Here is a 16763-nt window from a genome sequence, read left to right as displayed (position 1 = left end):
AATGTTATTTATTTTTCGAAATGATCGCTGCATAATACAATGTACTTTGTGTGTGTGGTCCAATCCAACCGTGTTCGCTTGACATCTCTGTTCCATCGCAAATCTTGACTGTCCTCTTTCGGGAATGTAAACAATGAAACACCGGCTGTGTTTGTGTTGCTAAAGCCAGCCGCAATACACCGCTTCCCACCTACAGCTTTCTTCTTTGATGTCTCCATTGTTCATTGAACAAATTGCAAAAGATTAACCAACACAGATGTCCAGAATACTGTGGAATTTTAAGATGAAAACAGACGACTTAATAGCTTGCACAAAATGTCCTCTTCAATCCGTGACGTCACGCGCAGGCGTCATCATACCCAAACGTTTTCAGCAGGATTTTTCGGGGCAAAATTTCAAAAATTGCATTTTAGTATGTTAACCCGGCCGTGTTGGCATGTGTTGCAATGTTAATATTTCATCATTGATATATAAACTATCAGACTGCGTGGTCGCTAGTAGTGGCTTTCAGTAGGCCTTCAACTGTAGATTTGTGCACACGTTTCTTTGCGTTTCAGGTGGCCAATAAGGTTTCATGTTTCTTCCCCTCCTGGTGCATTGTATGCAGAACATTTGGTGACACAAAATGTAAGAGTGAAGAAAGCCCACATGATTGACAGCGTGGTAATTTACTCTGAGCTCAGTGGAAGTTTAGCACAAGTATGAGAAATTGATTTGCTCACCCTAACCCACCTACAGCACAGTACGGGTCACCTGGCCTCTTTACCGCACCCCTCCCCAAATCTGAGCTACTTTGAATGTTGTAGATTCACGGTATGTCATCATAACTCCTCATTCGTGTGCACACCTAGCCCTAACTGTATTACAGATTGTTCTCTGAGGGGAAGCTGGCAACACTTTCAAAAGACTATTTCAGGAACATGGTTTCCAAAGAGAAAGAGTGCAAAATGGGTGAGACTGTAACTTGACCTCTGGTCACACAGGAAGATGGCACCATAGTCCTCCTTGTGGCGAATGACTCTGCCAATAGCCTGGTTCACAGCTCTGAAAGCCTGCTCTCGGTACCACTCCCGTCCTGAAAGGAACTGCAAAAGGCAGACAACACATGTCAAAACAATGCTAGTCCTCGCACTATTGACTAATTCTATCATTAAGCAGCAGTGCCAGAAAGCTCTCAAAATGCTAAAATATAACACAAACATATTGATGTGTCATTAGAGGAGCTGGGATCAAATGTGTTGGTCATTGCAAATTGTAGTTAAGTAACTTAATATGGTTAGGCAAAAAGTGCGATGTGTATTTTTGAATGTAACTTAAATAACTTATGTATAGGGTTGCAAAATTCCGGGAATATTCAAAGTTGGAAACTTTCCTTGGGAATTAACGGGAATGAATGGGAAATTAATGGGAATAAACATTGAATGCCACATGCTAGATCTTGCAGCATGATTATTAGCTAAAACAACCCGGTTTCATGCAAATTCAGTAGAATTTCAACCCTGCACTGTGCATTCCTCCATCACATGCTTGGATAATTGGCAGCATGCTACTTACTAAAGCAGGACTACTGAGGCCACACTAGTATTTGAGCCCAAGGACAGGTAAGTGTTGATGATATTACTGGGGTAAATATATTTGATGTATGGTATTGAAGTGTAATAGATGTGTAATTACTTGTTACTGTATGACTGTAGACTACTCCAGCAGACTAGCTGTTCTTCTACTTCTTACATGATTGTGGGGCCAATATCTCTAGCTAGCTAGGTTTATGTACCACCAGTTTAATTTCTCCGTTAGCGGTCATGCTAATTCCTCTATGTTGAATCCCATTCATTTATGCTAAGAACGTTAGCGATCTGAATTGACTTTTTTTTTTATGTGTAAAGTTGAAGTAGCAAATAGTAAATGAAAAGGTGTAGTTTCCTCTGCCTTCTGTTCTGCTAGCCATTCTGTTGTCATACAAGAATGTAGCTTAAATATTTTTTATTAAATCAACATAAAATACACAAGATACGCTTACAATTGTTGCACCAACCCGCTAAAAACCCTCCATTTTTCATGACAAAGAAAAAAAAAAAAAGAAAAAAAAAAAGAGAATCCCTCACGACCGTAAAAAAGCAGTTTTCCATTTATAGTAAAAAAAAACATTACCTTTTAGAGTAAGATTCTGGCAAATGAGCTGCCAGTTTACCCATAAATAACAGCGGTACTGTTTTTCCCATTCCAGTCATATGTTGTAAAAAACACTGGAAATGTATACTGTAAAATCTACAGATTGTTTTTTACATTGTATATAAAAAAATGTAATAATCAAATGCATAGGCAATTTTGTAATAAGATAATTCACTGTGAGGGCAAACATAACTGCGATGAAAAGGAGCACACATCTCACCTTCATACCGGGAATTTTCTTTTGGTTCATTTCATCTAAGAACTGCATCTTCAGGAGGACCCGAGGATCCAGCTTTGGTGGAAAGGGGAGTCCGGTGATGATCACACCGCGGCCAAATGTATTTGCAAAATCCAAACCCTCGCTCGCCTGCAACAGAAAGCAAAGTTCAGAGCTGCTGAGAGTAGGAAGCATGGGTTCTACTTCTAGATCTCACCTTTCCTCGACAAACTGCTGCAAAGATTCCGCCTCTGGATTTCGAGTCATTTACTGCATCGTAGTAACCTCCAATAGTCTAAAAATACAGAATAAAAAGTGACTTATGTTGATATAGTATCTCCTTTAGAGCAGGGGTTCTTTACCTTGTTGATCTCGGGGCCCAACTTTTCCTCTTCTCAAGTGAGTTAGTCATCTTGCTCTTGCTTTTACTCATTTATTTTACTTACAGTTTACACATTTGTCAAATACTATGAAAGCATGTGTTAATCACAAATATTAATAATTATCTAACACATAAACCTTAGGCTGATTAGAAGAATAGATACTAACCTACTATACAGCATAAGAAGGGTCTCATAAATAATTGACGGAAACTACATTTACATTGTACAGGTATTAAAAAAATATGAAAAATAAATTAATAGAGAAAATGTTTAACTAAACTGTCAATAAAATTAAAGTGCGAATGAAAATACAGATTTACCACTTTAGTCATATTTTTTGCGCTTACGTTACTACCTTTTTTTTTTGTGTTTGACATTGTCATTACTGCTACAAGTAGTAGAGACACTGATATTTTTGGGTGGCCATCTACAACAATGGGTCGGGAAACACTGCTTAGAGGTTTGCAACGGAGAGGCGGCTGCATTGAGGGCTCTCGCAATAGTTAAAACCCGCCCTCTTCCTGGTTCAACCACGCAAGATACGCCGCACGTACAGCGCAAAATGACAACACTACATGACAAAAGCAGTTTTAGGAAAAGCGTCACTCGCCAGTTTAACAGCAACTAGTGCTGCAGCTATTGATTATTTCAGTAGTCTATCGATTTATTTGTTTAATGAATCAATTAAAACGCACTTTCTAGCCTCAATACAACTTTTAGGGACAATAACAAAAAAAATATATTTTTCCAATGACTTTTTCTTTCTGTTCATAAATGCTCTTACCATTCAATCGCAATTTTACAATGGGAGCATTGCTATAAGAGGTAAAATAGTAAAAAAACAAAAACTGTAATGGAGAATAATTAAAAAGACTGATCAAGTATGATATATTGAGTGATAATGTATTTAACAATTTAAAAGGGGTCATATTATGATCTGTTTTCCTACATTCAAAACATTTCCTTGTGGTCTACATCAGGGATTCTTAAACTTTTTGACCTCGGGAACTAACTTTTCAACTGAAAAAATGTTTGTATTAACACCGAATTTGTTTTTTGTTTTTTTTTACTCTTGATTTTAATCAAAAATAAAACTTGAGCCCATTGCTCTCTTTCCACTTTCTTGTTTCTGAACCATCTCTCTCTCTGTCGGCTGCGCTCATGTGCGCTGGAGCAGTCTTGCTCAAACACTGTCAGGATATAATATTCATTAAATGATTCATCAAAGAAGCAAAACACAAATTGAAGCTTTTTCCCAATTAAACGGCTCTATTTAATGGATGAATCCTTGCGGCCCAAACTGCAACCCCAGCATCTGTTTTGAAATCGTTTGGTTTGCCAAAATCTTTTTAACCACGCGCTACGAGGTCGACGTCAGCTCTGATTGGCAGCTATCCATTATTATTTTGGTAGGATTTTATATGTCAAATATATGTCGGATGCAGGGTTGCAAAATTCCGGGAATATTCAAAGTTGCAAACTTTCCAAGGGAATTAACAGGAATATAAAGGGAATAAGCGGTAGAAAATGGATGGATGGCTGGATATTGGAATTAACGGGAATTAATGGGAATAAACATTGAATGAAACATGCTACAGTAGATCTTGCAGCAAATGAATGGGACTAAACATTGAATGCAACATGCTAGATCTTGCAGCATGATTATTAGCTAAAACAAGCTGATTTCATGCAAATTCAGTAGAATTTCAACCCTTCACTGCCCAGATAATTGTCAGCATGCTACACACTACAGCAGGACTATTGAGGCCACACTAGTATTTGAGCCCAAGGACAGGTAAGTGTTGATGATATTACTGGGGTAAATATATTTGATGTATGGTATTGAAGTGTAATAGATGTGTAATTACTTGTTACTGTATGATTGTAGACTACTCCAGCAGACTAGCTGTTCCTCTACTTCTTACATGATTGTGGGGCCAATATCTCTAGCTAGCTAGGTTTATGTACCACCACGCTCTCATTTCTCCGTTAGCTCTATAGTTAATTTTCTCTATGTTAAATCCCATTCATTTATGCTAACAATGATAGCGATCAGAATATATCTTTTTTGTGATGTGTAAAGTTGAAGTAGCAAATAGTAAATGAAAAGGTGTAGTTTCCTCTGCCTTCTGTTCTGCTAGCCATTCTGTTGTCATACAAGAATGTAGCTTATAGTTTGATTTAGCATGCTGATTGACTCTTCATTTATTCATCCAGGCTATTTCCATTCATTTGTCCATCAGTCAAATAATTTGAAAGACTACTCCAATTGTTTAGCTGACTATTTATATCCGTGTGTGGCATTGCATTAGTCTTACAGAATAAGATGGACGGTGTTCATCTTTGAATAATCAAAAATGGTCAGAATTTCCAAACTCCCCGAACTTAATTTCCCGTAGTAAACTTATGGAAAGTTTGTGGAAAATGTCCACCCCTTTGCAACATTATTCAGATGTCAAATGTAAACATTTACCTCAGTAAAGTTTCCCTTCCCTTTGGGTTCAACAAACATTGGCTTCACACTCTCAATGCGACTGGCATGTCCATTGTCCTGTTGGGAGTGAGCACACATTTACAGCAGAGATCAGCTCAACTCACATAAAACTCCGTCAAAAGAACAGGAGTGTCCCCATTCCATATTTATATAGATCCCATATCAGCAAAAAACTGCTTTAGGATTAATAGTGAATTAGTGAATTTTATTTATATAGCACTTTTCTCAAGTGACTCAAAGCGCTTTACATAGTGACACCCAATATCTAAGTTACATATAAACCAGTGTGGGTGGCACTGGGAGCAAGTGGGTAAAGTGTCTTGCCCAAGGACACAACGGCAGTGACTAGGTTGGCAGAAGCGGGATTCAAACCTGCAACCCTCAAGTTGCTGGCACGGCCACTCTACCAACCGAGCTAAACCGCACTTGATCAAACCTTTTCTAACAGTACACACTATGAAATAATACAAGTGATCTGTGCTGATATCAAATTGTGTGAAAAAAGGCATCTGCCAAACCTCAAGGCATCAGAAATGAAAAGGTTGTTTCGGGACACTCCTGGCAACCTTTAGAAATATAATAATGAATCAACTTCGGCGTCACTCACTCTCCAGAACTCCAGAGTTTTTTCCATCAAAAAGAAGGAGGGGAAGAACAGCAGGAGTCCATGTGGAATGATGCGGCTCAGGTTCACTGAGGGAATGACAACAAAAATGTTGGACTTCCAGCATACTTTAGTCTAATAGTTCCTACAGCATTCGAACTTACCCACTGTGTTGCCCAACGATGATAGGTTTTCTGGAACAAATCTTTTAAAGAAACATTTTTTTAATCAATTTTAGCAAATTCCAGATTTTATCGATATCATTCTGTGTTCAATCAGTATTGCAAAATTTAAAGGGGAACTGCACTTTTTAAGGGGAATTTTGCCTATCATTCACAATCCCTACATAAGACAAGAACTCATATCTATTTATTTTTTTCATACATTCTAATTGCTAAAGTAAGGGAAGTAGGAGGTGGCTAACAATGCACTATTCCACCCGTCAAGCCTTCACCCAAAAAACATCCAAACACCGTGAATTATACTCCATCTTCATCTCCTGAAGGAATCAATAAAGTACTATCTATCTATCCTGACCTGAATATAAGCAATATTGTTATTATTAGCACGAATGCAAAAAGCTATTTTAGTGGCGCCGTGATCCCAGATCGCCAACTACCTTATGCTGCTTTATTGACATATTGAGCTGCTGCATCGCCTCTTAGTTGGTGAAAGTTCATCCGAGATGATAAATCATGTCTCTCACCTGGATAGTAGAAGATTGTGGACATGAACAGAGTAGTTGGACAACTTTGACATCCAAAAGAAGTTATTGCAGCACCTTTTTTTTTTTAACCTACTTGAGGATTTTGAGTAATTCTTCATCTAAATGGGAAAATATCAACATCCCATCAGTCGGCAGTAAGTGATTGTTTTATTATGTATTTCTTGTTAAGCACTAAGCAATACTGCGATATGACGCTTCATGTTGGACTGACCAACATACTCAGTGGCCTAGTGGTTAGAGTGCCCGCCCTGAGATGGGTAGGTTGTGAGTTCAAACCCCTGCCGAGTCATACCAAAGACTATAAAAAAATGGGACCCATTGCCTCCCTGCTTGGCACTCAGCATAAAAGTTTGGAATTGGGGGTTAAAATCACCATAAATGTGGGTACCGCTGCTGCCCACTGCTCCCCTCACCTCCCAGGGAGTGAACAAGGGGATGGGTCAAAAGCAGAGGACAAATTTCACCACACCTAGTGTGTGTGTGACAATTATTAGTACTTTAACTTTAACTTTTTTAAAGCTGGATCTGTTTAGCTCACAGCTTCTAAAACTTGTGGATCCTCCTCCTTATTTTCAGCCTCAAAAACATAAGGTTCTGGATCATCATTTGTCCCAAAGTAGTCTTTGCTGTCTCACATGAAGTCCGCCATGATTAGTAGTAGTAGTGTTGTTGTTGAAGGTAAAAGCAAACTTTGTGATGCATCTGCGAAAATAATGCGAATGCTTAAAATGAGCAAAGTACTGTACGTAAATATTACATATTATGAAAGTGCCCGTTACTACATTACTGTACATTTATAAACAATGATGGAGTTTTTTTTTTAAGAGCGCTTTATTGCTGGAATTTAGCGAGTCCTATTGGTTTGATTATTATCTGACTTTTGCTAGTGTTTATTTACGAGTTAGAATGAATAAAAAAATAGAAACATATGTGTTCTTGTCTTACATAAGGATTGTGAATTATAGACCAATAAATACAAATGCAGTTCCCCTTTCAGTCATTGATCGATACAGGATGAAATGGTGAGGCATCACAATGCATGGAATGATGGATGAAGCAGCACACAACAAATACACACACTGACCTTCTGTCAAATGCCGAACTTAACGGTACCTCATCTGGGCCTCGTTCAATGACGCTAACAAAGATTTGGTCCCGCTCGATCACATGGCCGTTTTCCAAAGACACTGGGAATTTTCTACACAAAAAGGAAGGACAAACATTCAACCATCAACACTTCTGACACAGTTGTTCAAGTTGTAGCACAAAAGCATTTTACCAGCGCTCCAACAATGAATGCACTGTGTTGTCACAGGTAAGAGAAAAGTCTATTATAGGGGTGCACAAAACAACTGATTCACATCCCCAAGACACAAATATATTTTTCATCCCGATTCTAAATCCATTCATAATTTTCCAAAAATAATTTAAAAAAAAAACATATACATTTTTATAAGAAATCATTTTTAATGATAGGTTTTTAGCCCATTTCTAACCAGCAACAAACATTGCAAGAATTGTGTTGAATGGCAAATGTAATGTGAATGTGAAGTTTCCCACCCCTACTAAACTCTACACATGATAGTGTGATCGTACATTCTCATCTCTGAAGTAAAGGAGCTGAGAGGAGAGAGAGTTCCGCTGGTCAGAATGATGCAGTGAACACCTTGATTCACCAGGTCCTGCATGCTGAAGCCCGGAGAAAAACACCAGTAACTCAGAATGTTTCCTGAAAGGCACATAACACAACAAGAAGGCTTGTAAGTGGAGTTACAGTATATTTAAAAGCATAGGAATTTACATTCACTCTACAAACATACATATACACATACTGTACATATACATTCACTGTACAAACATACATATACACATACTGTACATATACATTCACTGTACAAACATACATATACACATACTGTACATATACATTCACTGTACAAACATACATATACACATACTGTACATATACATTCACTGTACAAACATACATATACTGTACATATACATTCACTGTACAAACATACATATACACATACTGTACATATACATTCACTGTACAAACATACATATACTGTACATATACATTCACTGTACAAACATACATATACACATACTGTACATATACATTCACTGTACAAACATACATATACTGTACATATACATTCACTGTACAAACATACATATACACATACTGTACATATACATTCACTGTACAAACATACATATACACATACTGTACATATACATTCACTGTACAAACATACATATTCACATACTGTACATATACATTCACTCTACAAACATACATATACACATACTGTACATATACATTCACTGTACAAACATACATATTCACATACTGTACATATACATTCACTCTACAAACATACATATACACATACTGTACATATACATTCACTGTACAAACATACATATACACATACTGTACATATACATTCACTGTACAAACATACATATACACATACTGTACATATACATTCACTGTACAAACATACATATACACATACTGTACATATACATTCACTCTACAAACATACATATACACATACTGTACATATACATTCACTGTACAAACATACATATTCACATACTGTACATATACATTCACTGTACAAACACACATATACACATACTGTACATATACATTCACTCTACAAACATACATATACACATACTGTGCATATACATTCACTGTACAAACATACATATACACATACATATACTGTACATATACTCATGCATATAATCACGTTTCATCAAACATAAATTAACGTTGTTGCCCTAGGGCAGGGGTCGGTAACTTAAAACGTTGAAAGAGCCATTTTGGACCAATAATACAAAAACAAGAATGACCCAGAATGCAGTGCATCCATGACTCTTGGCTATATTATACACCCCGCTAGCACCAAACCCCTCCCCCCCTTACCTTGTGGGTAATTCTTATGTTGCGTTTATAATGTGTTACAGAGCCAATGTTCTCCAGAAATGTGTTTGTTATTCTTGTTTGGTTAGGGTTCACAGAGTGTGGCGCATATCAGTAAGAGTTTTAAAATTGTTTATATCACAACCGTTAGTGTAAACGGTATGGCTGTTGACTAAGTATGCATAGCAATCTCGTATGAAAAGCAGCGAAATGTATGCGTTCTACCGGCAGGCAGATAGCATGGTGTAAAGGTGGGTGCGATGACATGTTGTAGAGCATTGTTCCCCCTCCACCAGGCCGTGGCCGCAGAATAGTTTTTAAATATATATATTTTTTTAATCACACTCAATTTTTTGCTGCATGCCATTGGTAAGTGCAGGGGTGAGAAGAGGCTTTAAAATAATTAGCGCCTGCTTACTTTTACCGCATGCCTTGAACAAGCGCAGGAGTGAGAAGAGGTTTGAAAATAATTAGCGCCCCGGCGTATTCAAGGAAGTACGGTAGCTACAAATGAGGCATAATGATGCAATATGTACATATAGCTAGCTTAAATAGCATGTTAGCATCGATTAGCTTGAAGTCATGCAGTGACCAAATATGTCTAATTAGCACTCCACACAAGTCAATAACATCAACAAAACTCATCTTTGTGCATTAATGCACAACGTTAAAAGGTTTGGTGGACAAAATGAGACAGAAAAAGAAGTGGCATAAAACATGACTAGAAAGTCGGAGAAAGTTATACATGTAAACAAACTAGGGTGAGTTCAAGGACGCCAAAATTGGAAAGACAAAAAGGCTTTCGCTAAATGCTCGAATCAGTGAAGCATGTTTAATAAAAACAGTGTGCTTTATATCAATTAGGGAGGTTTGTGTCATGTTTGTCCTCCTAAAGAAACCATATTAAAACAAAAAATATATTTTTTATATTTTTTTCCTCTCATCTTTTTCCATTTTTTTTTACAGTTTTAAAAAAGCTTCAGAGAGCCACTAGGGTAGCACTAAAGAGCCGCGGGTTGCCGACCCCCGCCCTAGGGTAAACTGGATAACACATGGCACACTGACAAAGCTTAACCTATTGTTACTATAAAGGCCTACTGAAAGCCACTACTAGCGACCACGCAGTCTGATAGTTTATATATCAACGATGAAATATTAACATTGCAACACATGACAATACGCCCACTTTAGTTTACTAAACTACAATTTTAAATTTCCCGCTGAGTTTCCTGTTGGAAACGTCCCGGATTTATGACGCGTGTTTTTGACGTTATTGGTTGGAGAGGACATATTAGCCAGCACCACTTGCGGCTAAAAGTCGTCTCTATTCATCGCGCAATTACACAGTATTTTGGACATCTGTGTTGCTGAATCTTTTGCAATTTGTTCGATTAATAATGGAGAAGTCAAAGTAGAAAGATGGAGTTGGGAAACTTTAGCCTTTAGCCACACAAACACACGGTGTTTCCTTTTTTAAAATTCCCAGAGGTGAAGCTTTACTATGGATCAAAGCGGTCAAGCGAACATGGATCCCGACCACTTGTCAACCAGCAGGTTTCGGTGAGAAAATTGTGGTAAAAGGTCGCCTCCTACCGGAGATAAGCGGAGCTTGCGCCGTCCATGCAGCTGCCGTGACTTCCCTCAGAGAATGGCGTCAACACACCCGTGGACACACGCCTCCGACTATCAGGTACTATTAAACTCACTAAAACACTAGCAACGCAATAGAAAGATAAGGGATTTCCCAGATTTATCCTAGTAAATGTGTCTAAAAACATCTAAATTGCTCCCAATGCAATCGCCTTTTTTTTTTCTTTTTTACTTTTTTTTTTCTTCTAGTCCTTCACTATCAATATCCTCATCCACGAATCTTTCATCCTCGCTCAAATTAATGGGGGAATTGTCGCTTGCTCGGTCCAAATAGCTCTTGATGCTGGAGGCTCACATTATAAACAATGTGAGGATGTGAGGAGCCCTCACCCTTGGGACATCATCGTCTGCTACTTCCGGTACAGGCAAGGCTTTTTTATTAGCAACCAAAAGTTAAATGATAAATGGGTTGTACTGGTATAGCGCTTTTCTACCTTCAAGGTACTCAAAGCGCTTTGACACTACTTCCACATTCACACACACATTCACACACTGATGGAGGGAGCTGCCATGCAAGGCGCCAACCAGCACCCATCAGGAGCAAGGGTGAAGTGTCTTGCTCAGGACACAACGGACGTGACGAGGTTGGTAATAGGTGGGATTTGAACCAGGGACCCTCGGTTTGCTCACGGCCACTCTACCACTGCGCCACGCAAACTTTATCCTTCCAGCTAAAATATGGCAATATCGCGAAGTGATCAAGTATGACACACAGAATGGACCTGCTATCTCCGTTTCAATAAGAAAATCTCATTTCAGTAGGCCTTTATTATAACAATCTACAAGGTTAATATAGTTTGCTTCTCTTTCTTCCCCTCCATTTTTCTGCTTTCTTTTGTATCTGTAGTTATCAATACATATACGTATTGTTGCATTTGAACAACTGTATTGTTGATGATAGAGGTCAATTATTGGTATTGTTCATTATCATTAGCGCTATTTCTATTGGTATTTCTATTGCTCCATTTGTAGTGTAATAATGCTCTTTGTCATTTCTGTATTATTATTTATTTGGCTAACTGCTTCTTTGCTATCACTTTTACCATCATAATTGTACATATCCTATTTGCTGATGTTGCGCTATTGTTGTTGCTATTGTTGTGTTTGCTGTTGTTTTTGTCTCTCTGTCTAATCCCCCTCTTATCCCCACAATTTCCCCCTCTGTCTTCCTTTTTTTCTCTTTCTATCCCCTCCTGCTCCGGCCCGGTGGCACCAAATGATAATATAAATACATTTAATAAAGTCAAATACAAATAAGTCCACAAGAGAAGTATCCTACACTTCTCTTTTGTAAAGTAAATGTGTACAGTCGATATGGGCATCTACATCTACATCTACATCAACTATATGATTTGTCTGAGAAGCTGGACTGGACAAAAAATAAATAAATAAATACAATAAAATAAAAAAATTGTGAAAGGATGTGATCATCCTAATTTATTTTGTAACATTACCCTAGAGCAGGCCTATTCCTGTCCACCAAATCTTTTCAAACCCAAATAGTCTTGATGAAACCATTGAAAATAGGGTTGCTCATGTATGCAGTACTCCCACCAGCCCACAGGGGGAAACTGTCTCAATAAAGCAGTAGTGGGTGAACAGAAGAAGATGGCCCTATCATCGTTGAAAAAAAATTCAAACAAATCGCAAAAGCCAGACTTCTAACAGCAACTGGACAACAAAGTATAAATGTATTGAAATTGCTGACTTTTTGATATCTTTTGTATTTGTGGTTGTGTTGTTTTTGGCTGTAACTTTCAAAATTGATAGAATACATGTAGTGCTGAATTTTAACAGCATAGGGCGACAAAGCTACTCCTTAAGTGTCATTTTGTTAAACCGCATGTGTGCAATGTTTGCTGTGTGTATTAACGCTAAACCTTCTATTTTATTGCTGTAACATACACAATAAACGTGAAAAAAACACAAAGTACGTTGTGCTTTTGTAATGTTTATATATTTAGTCTTAGAAACCTAAATAAAGGAGGATGTATAAAGATATAAAACTGAAGAAGTAACAACAATCCTCAACATTTAGCTTTTGTTTTCAAGCTGTTAACTATCTGTCCAGCCGCACATGCTGGAAACGAGTAGCGATGGCAAGATGTTTGTAGTGACAGTGCCGTGTGAAGGCAGATGTATTTACTTTCTATATAAGTAAATATATCCTGCAAAGGCGCTTTCTAAAGAAACATCCACATTTTGAAGCCCAGCCCTTATGGCTTCAGGGTTCTTGAAACTACGGCCCTCTTCATTATGAAGTTCAATGGTCCTGCTCTACAGTCAGCCTTCAACATAGCAACCCTTAGTTACAATATTTTACAGATATCATTAAACAAGGCGCGGTTGAGAGAGTGGCCGCGCCAGCAACCTGAGGGTTCCTGGTTCGATCCCCACTTTCTACCAACCAGCAAGACACTTCACCCTTGCTCCTGATGGGTGGTGGCTAGGGCCTTGCATGGCAGCTCCCGCCATCACTGTGTGAATGGGTGAATGTGGAAACAGTGTCAAAGCGCTTTGAGTACCTTGAAGGTAGAAAAGTGGTATACAAGTATAACCCATTTACCATTTAGCTTTATTTCATTTAGATCATGACTTGGAGGATTGAATAAAAAATGTAAGACTAAGACTTTAAGATACTGATAGATTGCAACCTTGTCTTTTTCAAACCAATGCCAACACGATCATTCAAGGTTTTTATTTATGATAAACATTATTTTACACACCTAAGCAGCACCTGTGCTAAGATCAAAAGCGAGCGATTTTGGAACCACCTTTGAAAGAAGTATTTTGAAAACAATGTCAATTTAAATGAATTGTCCAATTATTGCAACTCCGCCACTGAACCCACATTTACCTGTTTTCTTTGTAGAACTTGAAGCCCACAGGTCAGAGCTCTTTTGTTTTTTTTGAGAGCTGGTGTCTTGGTGGATGTGAACCTGTGGCCAATGCAGAAATATATTACGCCATGCCATAAATACCAGGGCTGCACCACAAATGATCAAGTAAACATTCAAATAAATGATCAGATTAGTTAATCATGATATCATACGGAGAGCTCGGATGAGTGATGAAAAAAGAAAGCGAGATGACCAATACTGTGCTGTAGGTGGGTTAAGGTGGGCAAATCAAGCACCCCTGTCCTAAATGTCCCCTGAGCTCATTGTCAACAAACATGGCGTCGATTGTGGATGACATCTCCTGTGCCATTTGCGTCAATTGCTCTGCAAACTTTCAGCGAGGATGCAAAAAAAACCCAAAACATTGGAATAGGGTTGCAAAATTCCGGGAATATTCAAAGTTGGAAACTTTCCATGGGAATTAAAGTAAAGTTAAAGTTGAAGTACCAATGATTGTCACACACACACGAGGTGTGGTAAAATTTGCCCTCTGCATTTGACCCATCCCCTTGTTCACCCCCTGGTAGGTGAGGGGAGCAGTGAGCAGCAGCGGTGCCGCGCCCGGGAATCATTTATGATTTAACCCGCAATTCCAAGCCTTGATGCTGAGTGCCAAGCAGGGAGGTAATGGCTCCCATTTTTTATAGTCTTTGGTATGACTCGGCCAGGGTTTGAACTCACAACCTTCCCATCTCAGGGCAGACACTCTAACCACTAGGCCACTGAGTAGGTTGTTAATTATTTTAATATTATAATATATATATATATAATATTAATATCATATATAATATAATATATATATATATTATTATAATATATATTATATATAATATATAATATTATAATATATTAATTATAATTAACGGGAATTAATGGGAAATTAATGGGACTAAACATTGAATGCAACATGCTAGATCTTGCAGCATGATTTTGTATCTAAAACAAACTGATTTAATGCAAATTCAGTAGAATTTCAACCCTGCACTGTGCATTCCTCCATCACATGCTGGGATAATTGGCAGCATGCTACACACTACAGCAGGACTATTGAGGCCACACTAGTATTTGAGCCCAAGGACAGGTAAGTGTTGATGATATTACTGGGGTAAATATATTTGATGTATGGTATTGAAGTGTAATAGATGTGTAATTACTTGTTACTGTATGACTGTAGACTACTCCAGCAGACTAGCTGTTCCTCTACTTCTTACATGACTGTGGGGCCAATATCTCTAGCTAGCTAGGTTTATGTACCACCACACTCTCATTTCTCTGTTAGCCATAATGCTCATTTTCTCTATGTTAAATCCCATTCATTTATGCTAACAGTGTTAGCGATCTGAATGGAACTTTTTTGTGATTTGTAAAGTTGAAGTAGCAAATAGTAAATGAAAAGGTGTAGTTTCCTCTGCCTTCTGTTCTGCTAGCCATTCTGTTGTCATACAAGAATGTAGCTTATAGTGTGATTTAGCATGCTGATTGACTCTTTATTTATTCATCCAGCCTATTTCTGTTCATTCGTCCATCAGTCAAATATTTTGAAAGACTACTCCAATTGTTTAGCTGACTATTTATATCCGTGTGTGGCATTGCATTAGTCTTTTACAAGCTTCTCATCTTATTCTACACAATAAGATGGATGGGGTCCAACTTTGAATAACCAAAAAATGGTAAAAAATTACAAAAAACTTCCCGAGCTTAACTTCCCGTGGTAAATTTACGGAAAGTTTACGGACACGTTCCACCCCTTTGCAACCCAGGCCACAAATAAGACATTGATTATCAGTAAAGAGGTGAGGAAGACCATTGAGCACTTCTTTGAACATCAATGGAGTGAATGATAGATCTGATGAGCATGATGAAACACCCACCTTAAAAGAAGCAGTATTTTCTTCCAATTTCTTTTGCCGGTCTAACTTTGATGACGGCACGTTGCCAGGGAACACCAGCTGTAAGACCAAAAAAAAAAGAGTGTGCTTTACAGTAAATTCAGAATTATAGACAAATGCTGGGTCAATTTCTGCAAAATGAGTGTAAAATGCTTTCGGCAAGACTCCTATTGATTGTCAGCAAAGGGCTTTTGGATGACTTCTATTGGTTGAAGTCACTGTTTTTGTACTTGTGAATGTACTCAACATGTCAGCATTTATCTGCAAGATGTGTTTGAAGTTACACAAATTGGAGGTGTGAGCTGAAAAGATTGAAACTTGGGCAAAATACGGCTTGGTGATAAAGTTGAAAACTACAACACGATAGTCAAGTGTTTTACATCGCTTGATATAAATAATTATTGATATTTTTTATGACATGTTGAAAGTAAGGACCAGTAGAAAAAACATTGGATTGGTTAGCACAAAATACAGGAGTTTTATTGGGGAAACATGGGAAAGGTTGGCATTTATGCCTATATACAGTCAATGATGTTCCAATTCTGCATGTTTCTACCCGTTATAATCATCCCGTGACACATAGGCGCCAATCCCATGAGTGCGCAAGATTGATGGCAACTTTCAATCTTTATAGTTGTTTTTAATTATCAATCTTGTTCTAAATTATATGCAGAGTTTGATTCGTTTAACGCATTAAAAATGACACAAATCATTTCGTCTACAATTACCAAAGCCTAATCAGAATTTCATTAAGCCCACTAATGACCTAATGACACAAGCACC

At 37.9% G+C, this 16763-nt stretch overlaps 1 protein-coding gene across 3 annotated transcripts in view; it reads right to left on the bottom strand.

Moving 5' to 3' along the window:
- LOC133554061 (regulator of telomere elongation helicase 1-like) overlaps positions 1-16763 on the bottom strand; it is a 53256-nt gene that overhangs the window by 14865 nt on the left and 21628 nt on the right. For all 3 annotated transcript variants that reach the window (XM_061902426.1, XM_061902427.1, XM_061902428.1), the window contains exons 14-23: positions 15963-16040; positions 14049-14130; positions 8194-8326; positions 7682-7795; positions 6035-6075; positions 5874-5959; positions 5246-5323; positions 2607-2684; positions 2393-2539; positions 970-1085 (exon numbers count right to left, since the gene is read on the bottom strand). In XM_061902426.1, coding sequence (XP_061758410.1) covers positions 970-1085; positions 2393-2539; positions 2607-2684; positions 5246-5323; positions 5874-5959; positions 6035-6075; positions 7682-7795; positions 8194-8326; positions 14049-14130; positions 15963-16040 — 953 coding nt within the window. The remainder of the gene's footprint in view (positions 1-969; positions 1086-2392; positions 2540-2606; positions 2685-5245; positions 5324-5873; positions 5960-6034; positions 6076-7681; positions 7796-8193; positions 8327-14048; positions 14131-15962; positions 16041-16763) is intronic.

The sequence above is a fragment of the Nerophis ophidion genome, linkage group LG06 (assembly GCF_033978795.1).
Source record: "Nerophis ophidion isolate RoL-2023_Sa linkage group LG06, RoL_Noph_v1.0, whole genome shotgun sequence".
NCBI classification, from domain to species: Eukaryota; Metazoa; Chordata; class Actinopteri; order Syngnathiformes; family Syngnathidae; genus Nerophis; species Nerophis ophidion.
This window is presented reverse-complemented; position numbering and strand designations above follow the sequence as displayed.